The 24,045-nt window shown below is 29.5% G+C and overlaps 3 protein-coding genes across 6 annotated transcripts; 1 reads left to right on the top strand and 2 right to left on the bottom strand.

Moving 5' to 3' along the window:
* Window positions 1-12,254: 12,254 nt before the first annotated feature.
* On the bottom strand, window positions 12,255-14,544 carry LOC112789321 (norbelladine synthase). Its single transcript, XM_025831166.3, has 2 exons — window positions 14,246-14,544; window positions 12,255-12,689 (listed from the first exon to the last, which is right to left on the bottom strand). Exons 1-2 carry the CDS (start codon window positions 14,427-14,429, stop codon window positions 12,397-12,399), a joined length of 477 nt encoding a protein of 158 aa, XP_025686951.1. The 5' UTR covers window positions 14,430-14,544; the 3' UTR covers window positions 12,255-12,396.
* A 2,378-nt stretch (window positions 14,545-16,922) lies between these two features.
* Window positions 16,923-19,909, top strand: LOC112789320 (cation/H(+) antiporter 19-like). The gene is made up of 3 exons (XM_025831165.3): window positions 16,923-17,235; window positions 17,391-18,392; window positions 18,545-19,909. The coding sequence occupies exons 1-3, from the start codon at window positions 17,032-17,034 to the stop codon at window positions 19,790-19,792; spliced, it is 2,454 nt and encodes an 817-aa protein (XP_025686950.1). The 5' UTR covers window positions 16,923-17,031; the 3' UTR covers window positions 19,793-19,909.
* A 281-nt stretch (window positions 19,910-20,190) lies between these two features.
* On the bottom strand, window positions 20,191-23,712 carry LOC112789319 (histone acetyltransferase MCC1). 4 transcript variants are annotated; one of them, XM_029295854.2, is made up of 7 exons: window positions 23,522-23,652; window positions 23,215-23,250; window positions 22,471-22,707; window positions 22,238-22,382; window positions 21,534-21,633; window positions 21,222-21,450; window positions 20,191-20,619 (listed from the first exon to the last, which is right to left on the bottom strand). In XM_029295854.2, the coding sequence occupies exons 3-7, from the start codon at window positions 22,575-22,577 to the stop codon at window positions 20,433-20,435; spliced, it is 768 nt and encodes a 255-aa protein (XP_029151687.1). In that variant the 5' UTR covers window positions 22,578-22,707; window positions 23,215-23,250; window positions 23,522-23,652; the 3' UTR covers window positions 20,191-20,432. The 4 variants fall into 4 exon arrangements, with proteins under 4 accessions (XP_029151687.1, XP_072088431.1, XP_025686949.1 ...); XM_072232330.1 differs by having other exon boundaries at window positions 22,471-22,669; window positions 23,522-23,638; XM_025831164.3 differs by lacking the exon at window positions 23,215-23,250 and having other exon boundaries at window positions 23,522-23,712.
* Window positions 23,713-24,045: the final 333 nt, after the last annotated feature.

The raw sequence follows: 24,045 nt of genomic DNA, 5'->3' as shown, positions 1-24,045 counted from the left end.
CTTTTAGTTTCATCATATGTTCCGTATCAAACAAATCACGCTAACATATATAATAATAACAGATCTGTTTCTGCTGGCGCCACCACTAATAATTAAGCCCTACCACATTCCTAACTAATTCATAATCATAATTAATAATATATATGATGATATACATATATACGTTATTAATATGTAGTTATCCATCTTAAGTAACTAATTAGTAAGAGAACCCATTGCTAGGTATATACGTGTATGAATACCTAGTAGCCATTTCTGTCAATAGTGTTTGGTAGTAAGTGAAGATGTTTACGTTTGCGTATATTAGTAATAAATAATATAGTAATAATAAGATATATGGTGGCCAAGGTCAACCCTGAATTGGCAATGGATTATGCGTATATTATTCTACGAGATACCCATACAATAATAATAGATTCTTTAATTTATCCATTGATGAAGACCCCCAAAACCTTTCTATATTTAGGTAACTTTATATTATTGTTTTCTCCACATTGTTTATTAAAAAAAAAATAAATTACCTTTCGTAATAATTTGACCGGTTCCTTTAACTTCTGGGTAGTATTAGGTAGCCAAAGAGTAATTACAATATAGAAATATTACTAAAAAATTCTCATTCTCTTGATAAGTAAGTGATATACACCTCCTTATCATCCACTCTTTTTATCATTCACATTTATTCTGCGTGGTTAGAGTCATTAATGTTCTTTCTAAAATTAGTTTCTGTTTCTCTCAAATCAAATCCCTAACATCCCTCAATCACATTATTTCTCATTAAAATGTAATTTCTCTGCATAAATTATGGAGGTTAAATTAAAAAAATTTAACAATTTTTACTATACAATTTATATTTTACATATAGACTATTAGAAAATAAAAAATAAAATATAAAATATAAACAAAAATTAAAAAATAAATTTTTAGAAATAATTATTAACTTGTTATATTAAAATCAATAAATAAGCATACATATGAATATTAAATAAAAAATATTAATAATTAAAATTATGACTTATTAGTGCACATGAGATAATTTGAAGAATACAATAAGACGCATAGTTTAAATTTTGGTAATATTAATTATAAAAATTTATTAATTATAGACATCATAAATATGAAATTATGAATATTATGTGCACAAAATTATGGATGTTATTAATATGAAATTATGGATGTTATGTGTATAAATTTATGGATGTTATGAGTAAATTTATCAATTAAATAAATTAATTTAAGAATTTGATATTTTTTAAATTCAATTATGATAAAATTTAAACATTTGTAGTAACTTGATAGTTACTTATGCAATAACTAAAAAATGATATGTGTATGGATGTAATGTCTAATAAACATGAATTTAATTTTTTGATGTTAGTTGTATGTAATTATAGATGTTATGTATATGAACTTATGAATGTTATGTGTATGAACTTACTTAGTACAATATAATTATAAATGCACATAAAAACACAAAAAAAAATTATATCAGATTATTATCATACCTCATCAAAGTTAATGTGGTTATATTTTCGAAAATTAGTTGACTGACAACAATTTCATTGAGTGAGTCCGTCTGTTGTTCAAATTATTCTTCAGTTCCTTCTGATATAAGTACCGTGTTAAGGTCGATTTCAAATGTCATACTATTTGCAATGATAAAATCGATTTTTTGTAAATTTCCTTGGCCTATCCCAATTATGCTTGTAATTGAACTAGAATTGTGTTTGTTAACTTCTAACCTATACGACTTACAATTCATGAACCTTGTAACAATAATAAAAGTATTAAACAAGGTTTTTACGTTTTTTAATTCCTGAAATGGTAATAAAAATTAAAGTCAATTGCAATTATTTAATGTAATTGATATTATAATTACCATTTTTAAATATAATTATTATTAATTTTTATTGTATTTTTATATATAAAAATCAAATTATAAAAAAATATTAAGTATTGATTACAATAGTGCTTAATAAAAAGGGATATGATTTTATATTTAATATCATGAATAAGTAAATTTGATAAAAACAGTAGTAAGCATAATGATAAAAGAGTAGAATAAAAAATAAAACTATTATTAAATAATATAAATAAAATAAAATATAAAAAGTTTTGACTAATTATAACTTCCTAACTTCTGAACTAATTAAGCTTTCACAAGAACATTATGCCACTTTAATTCTAACAAGAGCGGAAAAAGAGAGAAAAAAAAACACTATAGTTTTAAATATAAATATATATATATATATTTTAGTACTATAAAAAGAATTAAATTAATCATAGTCTGACGGTTAAAAATTAAGTAATTTATATAGTTTGAAGGGATCAAGGTCGATTCCCTACTATAATTATTTTACCCGACTGAACTGAATCAGTTCGCTCGCATTCAATCAATCGAATTTAATAACTATAGTAATAGATATATAATAAAAAAAAAATTGAGTTACAAAAACTAATTTTCATTTTATATAGAAATACATATTAACAAAAGTGTTTTCTCATTGACTCATTGTATTTTCATAATTTATAAACACTTGTATAGAAATATAAAATAAGAGAAATGTTAGAGAATTAATTTTTTTTAGTTAATATTAATCAATTTTTTAAAATTATTTTATTTATCTTAAATTATAGAAAGATCCTAAGTTATAAATCATAAACTAACTCTTTATGTCAAATTCTATATTATAAACTTAAATTTTAAAGTTAACTAATTAAAAATTAATTCCTTTATTATACTTTCTCGTAGAATAACTAACATTATTTTTATACCAAAAAAGTCTAATCTCAATGAGCCATATCACTTGTATGAAATTACATAATCATCAAATATCCACAGTTATAAGTAAACTTTATAAATAATATAATTTAAATTTATTCACATATATTTATAATATAAATACAAATAAAAGTACAAAAAATATAATAATAGATATAAGTAGTAGTTAATTTTTTGTATTCGAAAAAAGTTTAATTATTACTTTGTTGTGAAATCATTATCAACTACTACATAAAATTTTATTATTCTACTTTAAAAAAAATTAATCATATTAAATATATACTAAAATCAGCCACAATATATTATGTATAAATATATATTATTTTAATGTATATTTTATATTACATAATATATTATTTAATTTATTTTAATATGTATTTTATATTTTAATATATATTTTATATTAGTAGTTAATTTTAGTTACAAATAATATTTTTAAAAAAATATTTTGATAATTAATTATTATATTAAATAAATTATATACAAATTAAATATACTAGTTTCTACTGGCAATACGTGTACTTTTGTTCTGCATATATACATTCTGTCAATAATTGGTGTAAAAGTCATTGTCGTCTTAATAATTCATATCATGGTATATCATCTGGATATTATTTTCTCATCAATCAGAAACTTTGGCATTATTTCCTTTTCCATATTAAAAGATTGATTCTTTCATGGCAGTAATCAAAATCATAGTTCTCATTCAAAGCAAATCTCCAACTAATGTTTTAGTGATTAGTGAAACAGTTCATCTTCCTTCTACCAAACAACGGTTTTACTATTATTATATAATATATATGAATCCAGTTTTTTAGGAATATATATTTTATATTTATATATAAGATATCCCCACAGGCCACAGGGAAGCAGTAGTTAAGGTCATAAGGATGAAAAATGGGAGGAAGCAATTTATATATATATATATATATATATATATATATTCAATGAAATGGTACGGTGTAATCATGTATGCCACTGTCTTCTTCGAATTTTCTATATTATTAGAAATAAAATAGCTTCTTTAATTTAACGGACAAATCTTGGGTTAATCTTACTTAATCCTAAAAAGAAATAAGTTGGATATAGATATAAAGCTAGCTTAGTAAAACTTTTTTTTTTCAATAATAATTTATTGAAGTTTACTTTTAAAAGATAATTTTCAAAAGTCTATTATATCTATATTTAGTAAATTAAACTAAAAATAACTTTTTAATATAACAAATACAAGACAATTATTTGGTAAAATAATTTTTAAATTTAAAAGTATTCTAATATATACAAATAAATATAAATATAACTTTAAATATTTATTAATATATTATTAAACTTTTTTATTTATAAGGACAAATTAATTTTGGAAAAGTATTTTTTTAAATGTTTTAAAAATGCACTTTTAATTTTTAACAACTGCACGTACGCACATAAGTATATAATATTTTATTTGTTTATTAAATATAAAATGATGTGTTTAAATTTTTAAAAATTACAAACATTTTCTTAAAAAAATTACTAAATCAAGCTATATATAATATTGTTCTATATTAGCATTTTTCATAGTAAAATTGTTTTATATTAACTAATTTAGGTTGGTTTAGTGGTTAGCTCTTATTAGTCTATTTAAGCAAGTGCTGGAGGTTTGAATCCCACTTTGTATATGCAGCAATCCATTGATCAGCGCCAAACCCTTAAATAGAGCTCCGACGATCCATGACAGATTAGTCATTAACTTGTCGGGGATATTGTGGACAACCAAAGATTATTTCATGTTTGTATAATTTAACTTTGAGCCATCAATATAAAATACATTTTAGCAGCAGCTAATTTTAGTGTATAAATAATATTCTTAAATAATATAATCCTGTAATTTATCTTAACATAAAAAAATTTTTCGTGACTTTAACATAATTTTAGTTTGTATATTAATAACTTCTAGCTATTATAATTAATCATCAAATTTAACTTGCCTGTAAAGAATATCCTATTTTGAGGAGTAGTGGAACCAATTTAATTTATTGTAATTTGTTCCCTTTTGCCTTTGCTAATTCTTTATGTATATATTTTGATATTTTAACTAAAAATAACTCGTTCATGAAGTTTCACGAAATCCATTTATGATAAGTGATTAAAATAAAGTTATAATCCGGCAGCATGAACTAAGTGTGCAAGAATGAATTGAGAGTGAGGGAAATTATTATTTATAGATCTTCTTCATTATATTTATCATTTTAATTAATATGTTTCCTATAAAATAATTTGCAGCATGCATTATACAATGAGATACTCATAGTGAAGGGGAGCAAGACCAACTCTAGCTATTGACCAATAAAGAAATAGAAAAAGCTCTATATTCGTATAATTTTTTCATCCAAACTATTCAAGTAATTTCAATCAGATGCGTCTCTCGATTCTCTTACGCATTTGTTATACACGAGTCTCATATAACATATATAACATAAATCTTCTGCTGCATGATAAATATTTCTCAACGTAAACTTTATTCTCTTCTTGCATTTTCTTCTTCTTCTTCAACCTAATAAAATTCGTCGTTCTCCTCTATTCGCATTTTTCTTCTCTGGACGCATTCTTCATTATTGATCTGCATTGAATTCAACATAATAAGCTCCGTCGTTCTTCTTCTTCTTCGTTTTCTTCTTCGATCTACACTTCTGAATGGAAACAATAAATGATTCAACTTCAAATCAGTTGAATGAGGTTATTGTGTTGAGACGGCTAGGAAATGATTTCTGCATGCTATCACAATAATCTTAAACATTGAACAAAGTAAAATGAGACCACAGAACCGAATAACATTCACCTGGTGAATCAAAATCACAAAGGTCAGTGAACTGAACAATGTTCATATGATGAATAAATGGTGATCAACTTTCAATCAACAAGAATAGTATTTCTCCTCCTCCTTCTTCTTTCAAATTCATGCATGTAGCGGTTCTGTTTCTTCTTCTTCTTCTTCTTCTTCTTCTTCTTCTTCTTCTTCTTCTTCTTCTTCTTCTTCTTCTTCTTCTTCTTCTTCTTCTTCTTCTTCTTCTTCTTCTTCTTCTTCTTCTTTCGTTATAATCATCACCAACAACACCAACATTTTGCTCGATTAAGTGGAGTTGCTCATTTTGATTCACTTGATTGTTAATGTATTCAGTTGAGTCTTTGTGCATGCAGAAATATTTTTCTTACTGATTGAATGTTTATCACGTTTTATTCAGCACATCATTGGTGTTTGGTTCAGTGGTGTTGACCATTTCGATTCACATGATTATTATGTGTTCAGTTAACTTCTTTTGCATGAAATAATGCTATGTTTGATGATTAAATGTTTACGACGTTTTATTCAGCACATGAATGTTACTCGCTTCAGTGGAGTTGCTCATTTTGATTTACTTGATTGTTAGTGTGTTCAATTGAGTCCTTATGCATGTAGAAATATTTTTCTTAATTATTAAATGTTTATGACGTTTTTATTCAGCAAATGAATGATGTTCAGTTCAGTGGAGTTGGCCATTTCATTTCTGTTCTGTACAATTCAAAACTCTTTCTACTCACCTTCTACTGCCTCTTCACCAAGGAGAGAAAGAGAAAAAGACAAAAAAAAAAAATACAACAGCAATAACAACAAAAGAATGAAGATAAGGAGAAAACACGTGAAGAAGAAGGAACGCGAAAAAGAAGGAGGAGAATGAGGAGGAGGAGAAAGGTGAATCTCTATTGCTGTTTTTGTTCGTTTCTGGTTGTTTTTTGCCAAATCTTCTTGCGATTTTTCTCCAATAGTGGTTTTCGCAGAGAACGTGATTGAAGTTTGAGTGATTTATAGAGATTCAAAAAGAATGAGCGGTTTCATATAGTAGTTTCGTGTTGAGGAAGAAGTAACATTTTTTCATAACGAGCATAAAGTAACAAAGGATTTTTAGGCGCGTATTTTCACTCGTCATTAATGCACATGACTCTATTTGAACTTGGGCCAACTTAGTTATATAGTTACATGAATGTGTAGCGCGCCCTAAAAAAATATTTGTTATAATAAATGTGGGAACACTTAAAAATAAATACTGAGAAATCTTTGGTGCTAGGTTTTCTTCTAATGGCATTATTAGAAAATGTTTTTAAGTGTAAGTGACATCATTAATGCAATAGTCAAATTAGGGGGTTAAAAGGAAGTTAGATCTTGTCAAGGGTTTTTCTCCCACCACTACCTCAATGTTCATATTTGCAAGCCACCTAGGTTTGGTTTATGCATATTTATTATAATATTTAATTGTGTATATTAAACGAATGCTAATGTATTTTGAATAAGATAAACATTAATTAATATATTGTTGTATTAATATGAAGTTGATAGTTAAAAATTATTAGGTGATAATTTAATCAAATATATCAAATTATCTAACTATTTTTAATTATCAACTTTACGTTAATACAACTACATATAGGTTTTTCTCTTTAAAATAAGTAAAAAATGCAGTGTTTTTCAAAATTTATCTTATTATTAAAAATAAAATAAAATAAAAAACAAAAAATAAAATATCCTAATAACTTCTAAATTTTAAACTTTTATGCTACTTCTTAAATCTGAACTATTATCAATATAAAATATAATAAAAAAAACCTAAGATTCGTTTAATGCATCAGTTTAAAACTGAATTTGTATATTAATTTAGAAATAATTAAATAAAAATCTTAAAGCAAGATTTCGTGTATGGGAAAATAAAAATGTGTGCAGCAACAATAACAAGATCTGAGATGTTACTTCTTGAAATTGAATTCGTTAAATTGGTTAAATATATTAATATTTTTATCGCTTTCCTATCCTGTACATGTTTGCCACTTGTTGGATTAATTAAATTAAAATAATATTTCGTTAGATAAATTGTAACAGTTTGTCAATTCGATCAGTATAGAAGGGACTATCGATCATGGTTTGTCAAATTATATACTGAAGGTGGTTCAACTTATTATTAGTACGAGAATTAGCAGCCATTAATTAAATAAATCAATTATTATCTACGTACAGATTATTTTTTATACGAGACAAGTCATTTATATTTACATGCATACATTTTTTTTGTGTCGTTACTATACATTCTTCTTCTTCTTCATTATTTTTCTCTTTTATTATCGTCGTCACCAACACCACCTCTTTTTCCTCCTCCTCTTTCTCATTTTTTTTCATTAGAATTTTTTTTCTCCTTCCTTTTCTTCCTTCTTCTCTATCATCAGTTATTTCGTTGTTGAAAATCAGATAATGAATAATTTAAGTTTAGATTATCAATTAAAACAGAACGAACTTAATTATTGTTTTAAATCCAATAATCAAGTAGCTGAAGTGTGGTTCGATTTTAGTTCATTTTTTTTAGTAGTTTATAATTCTATAGGTGAATAATGTTGCATTGTTGATGATTTGAATTGAATATAATAAAAAAGTTCTGTATTAAAGAAAATATTTTTCTATTTTTGCAGCAAATTTGGGTGTAACACAAAGATATTTGAGTGTAACATGAAGATATTTGGGTGTATTGTTTAAGAATTTTCGGTGTATGTGTGCTGATAAGTTCTGCATAATTTAAAACTCTTCTTCTCACTCCTCCTCGTCTTCTGCTGCTTCTTCTTCTTCTTTTTCATCATTATCATCATTATCTTTTTTTTTATTCATCTTTTTATTTTTATTTTACCTTCTCAATTTTTTCTTGTTTTACTTTTTTAACAAGAATAAAAATAAAAAAATCAAACAAAGAAAAAAATACATAATACTACAAAATTACTTGAAAGATGATGAAGTTACATTCATTCAACTAAAAGAAAAAAAGAAATAAGAAAAAAAAAGAAAAAATACAGCATTAGAAGAAACATTTTTCTATATTTGCAGCAAATTTGGGTGTAACACGAAGATATTCGAGTGCATTATTTAAGAATTTTTGGTGTATGTGTGCTAATAAATTTTGCATAATTCAAAACTCTTTTTCCTCGTCTTCTGCTGCTTCTTCTTTTTTATTCTTCTTGGGAGAAAAAAATCAAATAAAAAAATACATAATGTTGTAAAATCAATAGAAAGATGAGGATGAAAAAATGCAGCAATAATAACAGTAATAAGAAAAACAACAATGAAGATGAAATATGCGAAGAAAAAGGAGGAGAAACGCAAAAAAAAAGAGAAGAAGAAAAAGAAAGTGAAAGAGAAAAAACGCGGAATACAAAGAAGAATAATGTAATTTCACATACGCATTATGTAAATGACTTGTATATCAAAAAGACTTGTATGTGTAGCAATTTTTTTAAATAAATAATTAATTAATTAATAGGAGAGTTGGCATCATAAGGAACATTAATTCTTTGGGCAAAAGATTTACCACACCTACTAAGGTCAGAAGCTTACTCTAGAAGACTATTCAACAAATTAAGATTTTTTAACCATTCATATCTTCTTCTACCAATACTCCAATGGGTCTTTATAGCGCAGAATCCAATTTGCATAATATATGCCATAATTTCATAATATATTGAATATTTATCCTTGCCGACAAATTTAAATATCTGTATACATGAGATGAATATAAAGTTATAAACACTAGATTTCAGTTAATTCAAAGTTTCATATCACAAAACTGTTTCGAAAAGCACACGGACAAAATTTAAGAGATTGCAAAACTACACAATATCCGGTTTTCTTTTTCTGCGATAATCAATGAGCGTTTGTTTCTCAATATAGTAGATATTTAGTGCCTTAATTTGGAAATTAAAAAGATTCTTATTGATAGACCTCTCCTTTTTTATATACCTCAATTCAGTTGGGTTGAATGATAAAAACTTTTGTATGTTATATACTAAATGCATTTATCATATTGAAAAAGCTAAACCTTTTTTTTTTAATTTTATTATCCAAAATTTTTAGAGTCTTATATAGTGTCCTTATTCTTTAAGACTTAGGATACTATTAGTTAATTTCCTTTTGAATAGGTTTTTAAAATAAAACTCTGAATACTAATATCCCTCGATTCGACAGGATAAGAATTAATCTGTCGCAGATTGGAATTTCATTTAAGGATTTATTGTTGGTCAATAAATTATTGTATATACAAGATGAAATTCAAACTATTGAGTTAACCACTAAATTAACCCAACTTGATTCAACACTAAGAATTTTCATTCACCATGTGACCTCTGCCAAGTCTCAAACTTGAATGTACCTGTGGCAAAACAAAAGTAATCATATCACCACTAGACTACGGCCTTGCATGCTGAAATTAAAAATTTGAGAAAAGAATAAATAGGTTATTGACTTTTTGATCTACAGATATTTAAATTTTTTATTTTTTCAAAATTTAGATATATCGATCCTTCATGTTCACTTGGATCGGTCAAAATTAACGAAAAAATTAAATGTGACTCTCGTTGTATTGACTTAGTTGATATAGATATACATATGGGGGAGTTTTTAAAATGGAATAAATTAGACCTCATGATCATTGTGTCTAAATTTTGAAAATATTAAGGACTTAAATGTATTTTTAAATCTTCAGTACTTAAATGTCTACGGACCGAAAAATCAATCATCGATTTGTCTTTTTTTCTGAAAATTTTGTAACATCATAGATGACAGTTTCAAAAATCGTGTTTTTTTTTTTGGTATTAGAATAGTGTGTGGTTAAAAGCCCTAACTCTCACGGCAATTTTCTATATTCCTTTTTGACTCTTTGTTGGGCCAGCTTCACACAATATAATCCCCTTCTGGATTTTCGGCCTTCAATCTACATCAAGTACCAAAAAGTTATGAAATTAAACACAACGAGGCCCAAGAATTTGTAATGTTCTGACCCAAGAAAAAGAAGTTGTTAATGTTTTTCTAAAAGAAAGTAATTGTTATAATACCTAAATTTTGGTTTCGAATTACTAAAAACAAAATTAAGAGTCAATATTTAGTTTAAATAATATGAAAATAAATAATTTCAAAATATTAAAAAGTTACTTCAAAAGAAAAATTAGACAAATTCGATATCAAAATAATCCACACCAGAGAATTGGCCTAAAAAGAGAACTTGTACTCTTATAAATTTTTTTTAAAATAAATTATAAATGTTGTAAAGTAAGAAAGATGGTAGAAATAAAGATGAGAGAATGTCCAAAAAAAAGAGAAATAATATACCAAAACAAAAGATGAAAGAATAAGAAGCAGTAATTATTTACACTATGGGTGAGGAAAAGCTGAATTTGCACGAAATGGGATAAAATAACAAATTAAAAAATTACTAATATATAATGCCACTTAACCCCAAAGCCTAGTCTAGTTTGCAGCTCATCTTAGAGTTGATAGAACAAGACCTAATAATTATGTATGTACTGCTAATTAAATTGATAAAATTTACTTACATCGGTGACCAATTAATCCATATTGTATTGAGTTTGGAGATATATTGAAAAAAAAAAAAAACTATGACATTTACTCATCAAAGAAATGAGTAAGGTTATAGTTCTTATTCATACTTCTCTATTTGAATTTTATAAGTTTTTATTTATACATTATGGTAGCGTTTGTTTTGATATACTGAAACAGAGACTGAGAGATTGAGACTCAATATCGTGTTTGTTAGTTCAGAGATTGGTATTAAAATTTCTGTCTCTGTCTCTAAAATTTCAGTATTTCAGTACCTCCAAAAAATAGGGACACTGAAATTTTTAGAGATGAAGACTAAAACTTTAATAATATTTTATACCTAAAATACTTTCATTTCAACTAATTAATTCCAATTTTACCCTTTATGCAAATTAAATTAGAGTTTCATTCTTGTTTCAATTTATGTCTCCCATTTTGCACCAAACAGAATACTTAGATTTATTTCAATCCCTGTCTCTTAGTCTCTGTCTCTCGGTCTCAGTCTTTCCGTATCTGTTTCTCCACCAAACGCTACTTATGTGTCTACTCCTTCTTATTTGCTACTTTTTTAGTCTCCTCCTACTCAATTTTCGGTTAAAATAAACTGTAATGCCAGTAAATTTGTTGAATCTGTTGATTTTGGGTGTGTATTGCGTGATTATAATGGCTCTTGGTTGCGTGGTTGTGCTGGTTCTTTACACCTGTTACAATTCTTCAGAGCGAGCTTTTTGCAATTTGGAAAGGACTAATTCTAACATAGAAAGTTGGGTTTAGAGAAATCACTTGCGAGACGGATTGTTTCGACGCTTTAATTTTATCTTTGTTAATGATAGAAACAACCAAGTGCAAAATTCTGATAATGATTTGGTGACTAAAATCAAAGAGGTCTTAAGCGGAAATTGGAAAACAGAAGTCAATCTAATTCAAAGAGATGTCAACCAAATTGCTGATGCTTTGGCTAAATATGCAGTATCTAATTGCATACAGCAATGGGAATAGAATGAGCCTTGAAAAAATTTAATAGTGTTATTACAACGAAACTATGTCTTTAGTGTTTAACGTGTTTTCTTTGTTTCTTCTTATCTTTTGACACCAAAATAAAGAAATACAACATTCCATATCAATCAATTCTCATTTAATAGCATAGGTGTCTCTCAATCTCAAAAATAACACACAAAAATATAACTTAATGAGGGAGAAACATCTTAGTAATTATTTTATTGAGATATTTGTGCTAAGCTTATTTTGGAGCCTTGTTTTTGTTGAGATAATTCTTTGCAAGTTCAGCAATATTTGCAAGTATCTGAGTGGAAACAAGTGATTCATTAGCAGCATGATCTTCTTTGAGTTCATACTCAATTGTGGATTTGATTATGCTTGAATCTTCACCTTTTTCAATCACTTCAAATCTAACCCTAAATAGAGTGAACCCTAATTCCAAGTACCCACCTTCAACTACCTCTGTTTCCTTTATGCGTTTCTCATTATCAATCTTTGTGAACTTCTCCTTGTAACTTGGTGGCCCCGGAATGCCTAATTAACATCCATGTAAACCAAATCAATGTCATTCAACACTTCTATAAAACAATTAATCAAACAAGAATATTAATTTCTCCATCAATAACAGCTTTTTTTAAATCTAAATTGCTAGGGTGTATTTGTTTAACATTTTACGATAAAATAATAGAGACATGATATTGTAAAAACAGAGACTATATAGAAATATAATCTTTTGTTTTTGTCTCGATTTATATAGTAATATTTTAAATTAGTCTTTAAAAATTCTTTACTCAAATACTTTAGTTCTTAAAAATTTTAATCATCAAATTGATTTTCAAATTTTTATTTCGTCAAATAATGAGTTTTCATATTAAATTATTTCTCTATATGTATTTATTGACCTATTAAAATTCTTAAGAATTGTTATGTTTTTATTAGATAATGATAAGGACTGACTTGTCTAATTTTTTTTTTTACTAAATTTGAGGTGAGAATTGATTTTTCTAATTCTAACAAAATAAAAGATTAAGAATTGATTTGGTAATTAAATTTTGTTAAAGATTAAAGTTTTTTTTTTCTACAATATCTCCCAGTTCGACAGGTTAAAAATTAATTTGTCGCGGATTTTAAAGGTTTGTCGTTAACCAATGAGTTGTTATACACACAATGCGGGATTCGAACCCCCAACATTTACTTAAACGGCCAGTACACCAATCTAAATTGGTTAAAAATCAAAGTATTTGATTAAACATTTTTTGGAAATTAATGCTATTACTCCCATTTATAAATAAGTAACTGATTAAATTTGTTTCATAGCTTCGTATCAAATCAAATGGCTAAATGCTTGTAGTTAATTGAGTAATTCTAGCTAACACAATTCATGGAACTAGTACCATAATTTCATACATCTAGGCATCTAGGTAGCACAAAACTCTTGGATAGTGATTGGGTAAGAAACTCACAATCAACCGATCCCCCAGAAATAAAAGAAGTTGAAATAAATAAATAAATAAAACAAACGATTACCTAATACCTAACTAGCAGTATACATTTTCCATTATTAAGCAAGTATATGATGCTACTATATATCATTACTTTTCAGAATAGAAAAGAAAATGCATGTGCTAATTAATAGCTAGTTTGGCCTATTGTTAATTGGTGGTGAGTATGATTATAGTTAGAGGAATGCTCCTGGCCTGTTGCATGATTTTCCATAGCCTTATTATTCTATTATGTATATATAGAGATAGAATAAACTATTAAAATAATATTCAAAAGTTTATACCATTGACAAAAAAACCCTAAAAAATGTTAATAATAAATAAGTTTTCAAAAAAGAATTACTAGAGCCTTAGCTCTAAATCTTGTTGGACTTCGACAAATCTAGTTCTTTCTTTCAAATATTATGTTCCAAAAGCCAAACATTATTCATGCCATAATCACATTAAAAAAATAAAAATAATAAAAAAATGTGGATATATCTGTTAAATAAAAATTCTAAATAGGTAGTGAATTAAGGTCAATATGATGGAATAAATTAGAAAAATACATGAGTAACCCTAATTAATTTGAGTATTTAAATTAGTTACCTGGAACAAAAGTTAGTTTGAGAACAGTTCCAAGAGCACCATCTCCTTCAGTCAACTCCACCTTCTGAAAGATTTGTGGCATCTCTTTCTCAACAAATTTTGCAATCTCAAGGGTCCCAAACAGCTTCCATGCTTCATTTGCTGCCACCTCAAGCTCTAGTTCATGCTCAACCTTCCCAAACATCTTCTCTCTTTAATGTTTGCACAAAAATAAAGCCTATCTTCATATATATATATATATGTCCACCACAAGGCAAATGTGAGACGTGGATTTGTTTACGGTGGATATTACAATGAAGATGGCAAAAATATCTTCTCATGAAGATGCTTTGGTTAAAAGTGTGGTTTATTTATTTAGCCACACTTTAAACAAAAACAACACTTTTATAAATATCAAAATCTAACCATACAATCCATCATCCAAAAGTCAAAAAGAAATATACTCATATGAAGACAATTATGCCATCTTCATTGTAGTATCCACTTTGTTTATATCCAATCCAATCTAGACCTTACCGTAAATTTAATTTAATTCAGAAAATAAAAATGATTAAAATTATATTATTATAATTTTATAATTGTTTTATGTTTATATATTTTATAATAAATTCTGTTTTGATATTAATATGTTTTAATAATTTAAATATATAATTAATAAATAATAATTATATTTTTATATACGAATATTATGAGCGTTTGGTGTATGAATTATGTTATTGAGGATTTTATAATTTAATAAGTTTAATATCTCGATTTATCTTATTTGTAGTGAGTGCAGTATTTTATATTAGATGAAGTAGTTATGTGAAATTATAAAGAAATGAAATTAAACTTTTATTAATAATTATAACTTTTTTTCTTAATATATAATTATTTGATTAAGAAGCATAAACTGAATTAAATTATAAATTGAACCTCGCAAATAACCCCCCAATATAAGATGCAGTATATGTGACGACAAATTTGCAGGCTCAAATTTGTGCTGAAGTTAGCTCCTAAAGATTCCTATAATTTTTTTTTCAGAAAAAAGGAAAAATAATATAGTTTTTCTAGGGTTTAGCAACAATGGCAGGCCAGGCCTGTTTATCAAGTAGGGAATAATGCTGGTAAAACTTCATTTTCAGTTTAGTCAAATGCTTCCACTATGTACCAAAAATAGTTCTTAACTACTTCAACTGCATGATTATACATTAGTATTTGCCTCAAAACTTCATATTGGTGATTTATCATATGGTCTACTTGTAATCTATTATATTTCTAAAGTTATTTTGTTTATATTTTATTTTGTTTGTATTCTATTAAAGAAGTATTAAGAATTTTATTTAAGAGTTTATAGACTAATAAATTATTATATGCATATGACATTTTTATCAATACTTTTAAACGAACTAATAAATTAATTATTAGATGAATTCAAATTAATTAAAAGTTAATTCAATTTTAATCCACATGTGTCTGTAGCTTATGCCCAATTAAAGCTGGAAGCTTGAACTTTTAACTAGTTTAAAACTACTTTAAACATTAGATAAACTTACCCCAATAAGGTTTGCATAAATAAAAACATTAATAATTTATTATTTGTGCTGAAACTAATATATTATTATAATATTATTTTGGGTATTCTAAAGCTAATATATTTATGTGGATATGATTTACTTTGAATTCCGTTTGGGACTTTGGATCATAGATTACATTTTTTGACATAATTTACACAACATTTTTTCTTGGTCAAATTTTTTTTTTTGGTCTTGATTGGTAAACTTAAATACTCACTCACGCACAGTCCAAAAAAAAAAAAAAAACTCACTCACGCTAACAGGCACGCACACACTCTCCCTTTTCTTGGGTCTAGCTTTTTTTTTTTTTAAATTAGAAATAAGACTTAAAACTGCAAAGTGAATGTGAAAAAGTTATGCCTATAGACTATAGTCCCTTGGCTTCATAGGTCTAGCTTTTGAGCGCATTTAAATTTTACAAAAAATAAACTCTTCTATTTAGTCCTATAAAAACATAATTATTTATTTATTTGTTTGTTTTAAAATCCAGGAATAACAAGCTTTGTTCTACAAAACTGCAGTGAATGAAATTAATTATCATATGACAAAAAATAATAATAACAATAATAATAAATCATTAAAAATATGATTTTGTTTGCTTTCTGAGAAAAAAAAATCGAAATATTATAACGAATAGTAATAGAATGACTCATTTTATACGTACTAAGATAAAAAAAATTTATAAATATAAAAATAAGCCACACCAATATTCTAATTTGTATTTGATTGTCTAAAATTTTGAGGACCAAAGTAACTAACATCATATCTATATTTTTTAAATTACTCACTCTAAACAACTTTTCCTTTTTTTTCTCCCTTTTCTTACACGGATCATCTAAATGAATTAATCAACTTTCTTCATGCAAACTAGGATTTGAACCGTACGTGTAGTTAACTATATAGTTAAAATAAACCTCTCAACACTTGCTACCATATATAAGAGAGTGAACATTTTCCATCATAACAAAATGCATAGCCCTTATAACACGAGATACTATCTATAGGAAAAGAAGCAAACCTCAAAAAGTTCATTGCCTTTGATCTTTCACCATTCACCATCTATCAGAAATTCGCGTTTGTGTGTGTTCACAAATTGGTCACATTAGCTAGTGTTGACACATGTTTTGTCCCTTCACATTCTTTCTCATTCCATGCACATATGAACCTTTCTATGTGTCTCGATAATTCTCTTTTTTCTTCTTCTGTTAGTTAGGCCTGAATCCATTGGAAATGGCCACTCCTACTCCTCCTAATTCTTCAACATGTTCAACACCAATGAAAGCTGTATCCAATGGAGCATTCCAACATGAAAACCCTTTGGATTTTGCACTTCCATTGTTGATCCTTCAGATATGTTTGGTTGTTGCCTTCACCAGATTCCTTGCACTGATTTGCAGGCCTCTCAAACAACCTAGAGTCATTGCAGAAATCATTGTAAGTTTTTCATGAATAAGAATTAGACCCTTCATTGCATGAATCCTTGCCTTGAAACTATGACATGAAAGATTTTTTCTTTTTTATGCAAATCATTGCCATATCCAATTAAATCTTGTTTCATAAATTTCTTGGTCCTCAAAATTCTAATGCAGGGTGGAATACTACTTGGGCCATCTGCAATTGGGAGAAATGAGAAATTCCTTAAGACAGTTTTCCCCAACAAAAGTTTAACTGTTCTTGAGACATTAGCCAATGTTGGTCTTTTGTTCTTCTTGTTTCTGGTTGGTCTTGAGCTAGACCTTAGTTCGATTCGAAAAACAGGAGCTAAGGCCTTGTGCATAGCCCTTGCAGGGATCACATTCCCTTTTGTACTTGGCATTGGAACATCATTTGCTCTCAAAGCCACCATTTCCAAAGGTACTAATCCAACACCATTCCTTCTATTCATGGGAGTTGCACTCTCAATCACAGCCTTTCCAGTCCTAGCTCGCATCCTGGCTGAGCTTAAACTCCTCACAACTGATGTTGGACGCATAGCAATGTCGGCTGCAGCTGTCAATGATGTTGCAGCATGGATACTACTTGCTCTGGCCATAGCCCTCTCTGGCTCAGAAACTTCCCCATTGATTTCACTTTGGGTCTTGCTTTGTGGTGCTGGTTTTGTTCTCTTTGCCATCTTTGCCATTAAACCAATTCTTAACATAATGGCTAAGCATTCGCTTGAGGGCGAGCCGGTGAAGGAGACCTACATATGCTTTACCTTGACACTAGTCCTGGCTTGCAGCTTTGTCACGGATGCCATTGGCATCCACGCGCTCTTTGGCGCATTTGTAGTAGGCGTAATTGTTCCCAAGGATGGCCCTTTTGCTGAGGTATTGACAGAGAAAATAGAAGACATTGTAACAGGCCTTTTCTTACCACTGTATTTTGTGTCAAGTGGATTGAAGACTGATGTGGCAAGTATAAGAGGAGCACTTTCTTGGGGATTGCTAGCACTAGTTATATTCACTGCTTGCTTTGGAAAGGTCATTGGCACATTCTCTGTTTCATTGTTATGTAAAGTTCCTTTTAGAGAAGCCTTGGCACTTGGATTTCTCATGAACACCAAGGGATTGGTGGAGCTCATTGTTCTCAACATTGGCAAGGATCGCAAGGTATGGGTATCTTCTGTCATCAAATGTTATTTTCTCCAGTTTCTTAATATAGTTACTTTTCTTGAGACATTGGCAAAAGTTAGTACTCACTAGTAGTTTTTGATGACTTATATTTCTCACCATTTCACCTATCATATTTCTTGCAAATGAAGGTATTGAATGATCAGGCATTTGCAATATGTGTTTTGATGGCATTGTTCACCACCTTCATCACAACTCCAATAGTTATGGCAGTGTATAAGCCAGCTCGAAGAGGAGTACCATACGAGCATAAGATGATCCAGCGCAAGGATCCTGACACTGAGCTTCGGGTACTAGCTTGCTTCCATAGCAACCGGAATATTCCTACCTTGATCAATTTGATAGAGTCATCAAGGGGAACTAGAAGGCGAGGGAAACTTTGCATATATGCTATGCATTTGATGGAACTCTCAGAGAGACCTTCAGCCATCACAATGGTTCATAAGGCGCGCAACAATGGGCTTCCCTTTTGGAACAAAATACATGATGGCAAAGATAATTTGGTGATCGCATTTCAGGCTTTTGGACCCCTAAGCAGCGTCAATGTTCGTCCCATGACAGCAATCTCTTCTCTCAGTAATATTCATGAGGATATCTGTGCCAGCGCGCACCAAAAGAGAGCAGCAATGATTCTCCTCCCATTCCACAAACACCAACGCATTGATGGGACTATGGAGTCACTAGGACATGCATTTCGGATGGTGAATAAGAATGTCCTGAGCCATGCTCCTTGCTCGGTGGGAATTTTGGTTGATCGTGGCCTTGGAGGGGAAAGACAAGTTCCAGCCAGTGATGTTTCCTACAATGTAGTGGCTGCATTCTTTGGAGGACGTGATGACCGCGAAGCACTAGCCTATGGTATGAGATTGGCTGAGCATCCCGGAATTTTGCTTACTGTCATCAAGTTTATAGCTCCACCAGGGCAGACATTCGCCTTTGGTGCCAACTTGGTTGGTCTAACAGCAAACAAGGACAAGAAGGTAATAACTGTGGCTGATGGAACAACCATTGAAGAAGATAAAAGAGAGGATGACCAGTTTTGGTCTGAGTTCTTAAGTGTATGCAGTAGTAGTGAAGAATCTATAGTGTATGAGGAAAGGTTGGTGGAAAACAAAGATGATGTTAAAAATGTATTGATGGAAAAGAATAGGAGCAATCTAGTTTTGGTAGGTAGGATTCCACAAGTAGCACCTTTGGTAAACACAAGTGATTGTTCAGAGCTTGGTCCTGTTGGAAGCTACTTGGCTTCTTCAGATTTCTCCACTTCTGCTTCTGTTGTAGTATTTCAGCAATATAATCCAAAATCAGACGTACACCCATTGGTACTGGAGGTTTCTGATTACTCAAATATGCCAGATACACCAAATCATCCTTTGTAGAGTTCATAGATAGATTCATTTTGTTACATAGGAATGTAGAGACAAAGTTTGTGTATGGAGTTGTTGACTCTCAAGACATGTATGTAGAAATAAGATACCAAAAATAAAGGTAGAACAAAATCTGAAACTACTAGCTGGTTTGTAAAGTTAGAAAATATGAACCTTTAGAAGTTAGAATTTCATTCCATATTGAGATACCATTTCTGCTTCCATTGTTTCAACTAACTACCAATGCTTAAATGACATCTACATGTACTAATATGTCCATGTTTACAAGGGAGGACAGTATCATATCACACAGTAAAGAATTCAATGATACCGAGTATGATATCATTTAACCTCAATTGTTAGTGTATGTCTTTACAAATCAGAGTGTGTTGTGTACAATACTATTTAGGTTTATGGAAACTCAAAGCAATTTATCATTGTCAAAATGGTCAACAATATCACATAGGTTGCACAAACAGTAAAAACTTCTACAGGAGATGGGAAGTTTATTAAGCATGTGGTAGTTACAATAGGTATTATTTGGTTTCAATATAACCTTTTCTGGAGGCAATCAAGAGTAGAGTTGAATGATACAGGTAATAGTAGAAAGGGTAAAGACTAAAAAAGAAACAATAAATAAATAAATATAGGATTAAACAACATCGTATCCAGTACACTCCACTGCTAGGTTTCTCTTGTTATGTGTTGGGGACACAAGAGAATGGCTTTCTTTACACTTTGCCCACTTTGAGATCTTCCTGTCGTCACTCTTGCACAGCCTTGCAGCCATCAACTTAAAGCCGCTCCTCAAGTAACTTACTATTGCGGCAAGTAGCTCTCTGAAATGAGAAGTTGGAATTACAATTCTTGAGGCGATTTTACTTGTGTTTAAATAGAAGTGCAAAAAAGATATGCATGTCCGCGAAATACAAAAGGCGCTTGCAATTTGTACATTGGATCGAAATCCAATTAAGGTAGTGTTTCATTATGTGCCACATGATATGAGTTAAAAACAACAATTTTTTTATCATAGAAACGAAATATTTGTCACAAAATAATAAGATGTACATATCAATAAAGAAGACCCTTATTGGTTACCTAATTTGATTGGGCAAAAAAAGGTTTAAGAAGAACTCATGTCTCAAATCCAAATGAATAGTAAAGGTGCAAAAATCATACATTATCTTTTAAAAGGTTAATTAAAAAATGTGTAATGCAATGTTTTAAACCGATTACAGTGTGAACCATTCTTGTTCTCGGTTCAAGTAGTTTTTTTTTTTTGTTCAACCAGGATATATAATAACTGTTCAATTACTAATTTAGCTGGTTGAACCAATTGGATCATGAAACAAAAGCTTTTACTGGTTCAACATCTGGTTAGTTTTCCAAAATATTGATTTAGTGCCAACGAGTCAAGGAAAAGAAGGTGTTTTGTACTTACAATGGTGAGCAAGGAGATCGTCCCCCATTTACATAGTACATGAACAAGTATGAATCATAATGTTGGCCATTGATTAAATAAAATCCCTGCAGCCTCCTTATGCACTTGAAAGACATTTTCTTGTACAAAAAGATTGCAGGGTTGTTGTAAGAAATTACGTGCAAATAAACAGCTCGGCATGTTGGAATGCTTGAAGCATATTTTATGACCTCCTTAATCAGAGAAGATGCTGCAGATGGGGCATAAATTAGACTGCTAAACTACCAATTATACATGCAGAAATCCAATATTGAAAAAGATACAAACTCCTACCTATTCCAAGATTCCTATAAGTATCCACTACTCCAAGCGTCAGAATGTAAACTAAAGTTTGATCTGATTTGGCCGAGTCATATCCAAGCAGATCCACTATCTACAGGAATAAGATTAATCAGTAAAGATTCACAATTATCAGTAAGTGAAGGCAATAAAAATTTTGTATGCTAAAAAGGGCCTATCCTAGGAGACAATTTGTATATTTCTTGTGAAGTCAATTTTATCAAGCCATTATCCAACAGAAGTTAGCAGTAGAAAACTAACAAAATAACAAAACAACTTAATCAGATTGTGAATATTAAAAACTAGTATAAGATCATGTTTGTCTTGATTATTTTGGAAAATCAAAACAATTTATTGAATCAGATTACAGACTTTAAGCACTAAACTTTCTCATCATGTTTGCCTTGGTTAGTTGGTTTGTAGCCATAGCATGAACTGCAACTGATATTTGCTTTTTAAGACTATTAATGCATCCTAAATAACTTTTCAATTAACAGTTTGCTATATAAAATATATCCTTTAAAATCACCAAATAATTCATCAAAGCAATAAAGATTCATACTTTACAAATGAATGATGCTTTAACACAGGTTAGAAGACTTAAAACTCACAGCTTTTCTTTCAGTCTAAAATTCAAGCAGGCACAGATGCGCAAAACTTATTAAATCTGTTTGGAGAAATCAAATACAAAGACCAACCTCGCTTTCTTTCGCAAAAACAACCCGTGCTGTCACAAATCCAATGAGCTCATCACACCGGCCATCTGGTCGATTAGAGTCTACAACTCCCCATGACACAATGTCACATCCATTTACCACATCGTGGAAGAAAGTAGCTTCATACCTGAAAAATTGACAAGACTTCTAAGTAACACAATTTCATGGGCACATACCTAAAACACTGAAACATTTTCAATTTTTCATTATCTGACCTGATGGGAAACAGTTTCGTATGGATATGCTCTAAAGTCTCTAAGTCAGATGGTCGAATGGGCCTGTAGCATATTTTTGGCTTAGTAGAAAATTTTGGGGCTACCATTGAGGTTTTTGTTCAAGAAGAAATAACTTAATCGCCAGCAAATATCTGATATCCTTGGAACAGTCGTGCAACCACTTCTCCTTCCATTTACTCTACAACAATGATAAAGGCCATTGAATACTTGCTATTACTGCACATTCAGCAGAATTTCAGATTCATCACATGTATAAAATATTAGGATTAGAATAGTATAACTGCCACCCAAAAAAAGAAAGAAAGAACATGAAGTGTTTTTCCCATTTCTGTTCCAGGAAATAAAAGTCAATTCCTGTTAAGCAACGTAATGTAAAAGAATTTGGCTTTGTTATTGAGGGGAAAAGCTGAAGTGGAACACAAAAGAAAACAGGGGAAGAGATATGTACTCATTGGAGAGCTTGATAACCATATAAATTCAGTGTCTTTATTTAATGAAAACCTGAATGGCCTTCAATTGAGCCTGGCTACTTCTCAAATAAGGTAACTAACTATGAATTACAGAGGCTTCTCTGCCAGCTAAGCTATATTGGAATATCTACAAGCTAGTGGTTTCACATTTCAATATTCAATTCCATGGAACAAAAAGATTGAAGTGGAGTGCGCAGCATGAAATAGAAACCGAAATCGAAAACTTAAGAACGCGGGATAAAGAGACTATTACTTTCAATAATTAATTGAAGCAGAGAGGTGGTTATAACTGCAACAGTGGAGAAATAGTGTAAGGTGGATATTTATTATAGAGATCCAAATTCCAAAACCAGTAAGTTAAGATCAGAATAGAGACAAAATTGGTTTCAAATTGGAAACCCTACAATGGTAATTGGGAATCATATAAACATAGTGCATGAGAAACAGCATAAGCAATATGATTCTACAGGATCGAAAACATAAGGAAGATCAGAAACGAAAGGAGTAAAATTGGAGGAATTTAGAATAAAAAGAAAAAAGGTGGAGAAGGGGGAACGAACCAGATGCGAGGCGAAAAGAGAAGAGGGTAGAAGCAGAGATTTTGGCTTTGGGTGTTCGCGGTTGAAAGATGATGATCTGAGTCTCTCAGTCTGACGAGAATACGTGTTAAGGTTACTACCCTGTCACCCTGTAACTGGGAACCACCTTTTTCTTCTTCTTTTTATTTTTTTTATTACAACAAATTAAAGATTAATTTATAGTAGTAGTGAATTCTATTTAAGGATTTGTTGTTAGCTAATGAATTTCTACATGTATAAGGCTGAACTCCCAATACTTACTTAATCAAACTAGTAAATTAATCACTAGATCAACTCAATTTAATTTTTTATTTTTATTTTTATTTTTGATTTTTTGTTTGTACTTTAATTTTTTGGTAATTATCTGTGCTTATTTTTATTTTGATCTCTTTGTCTGTGCCACTGCTAACTTTTTCTTGTCTTTGTAATTTTTGCTTGTGGGCTTGTTCACTTATAATTGGGCTTCCTAGCATGACCAAACAGCTTGGTACCAAGTTAGCCAACGG

The sequence above is a fragment of the Arachis hypogaea genome, chromosome 3, assembly GCF_003086295.3.
Source record: "Arachis hypogaea cultivar Tifrunner chromosome 3, arahy.Tifrunner.gnm2.J5K5, whole genome shotgun sequence".
Lineage (NCBI taxonomy): Eukaryota > Viridiplantae > Streptophyta > Magnoliopsida > Fabales > Fabaceae > Arachis > Arachis hypogaea.
The sequence above is the reverse complement of the archived record's forward strand: the minus strand, read 5'-3'. Positions and strand labels throughout refer to the sequence as shown.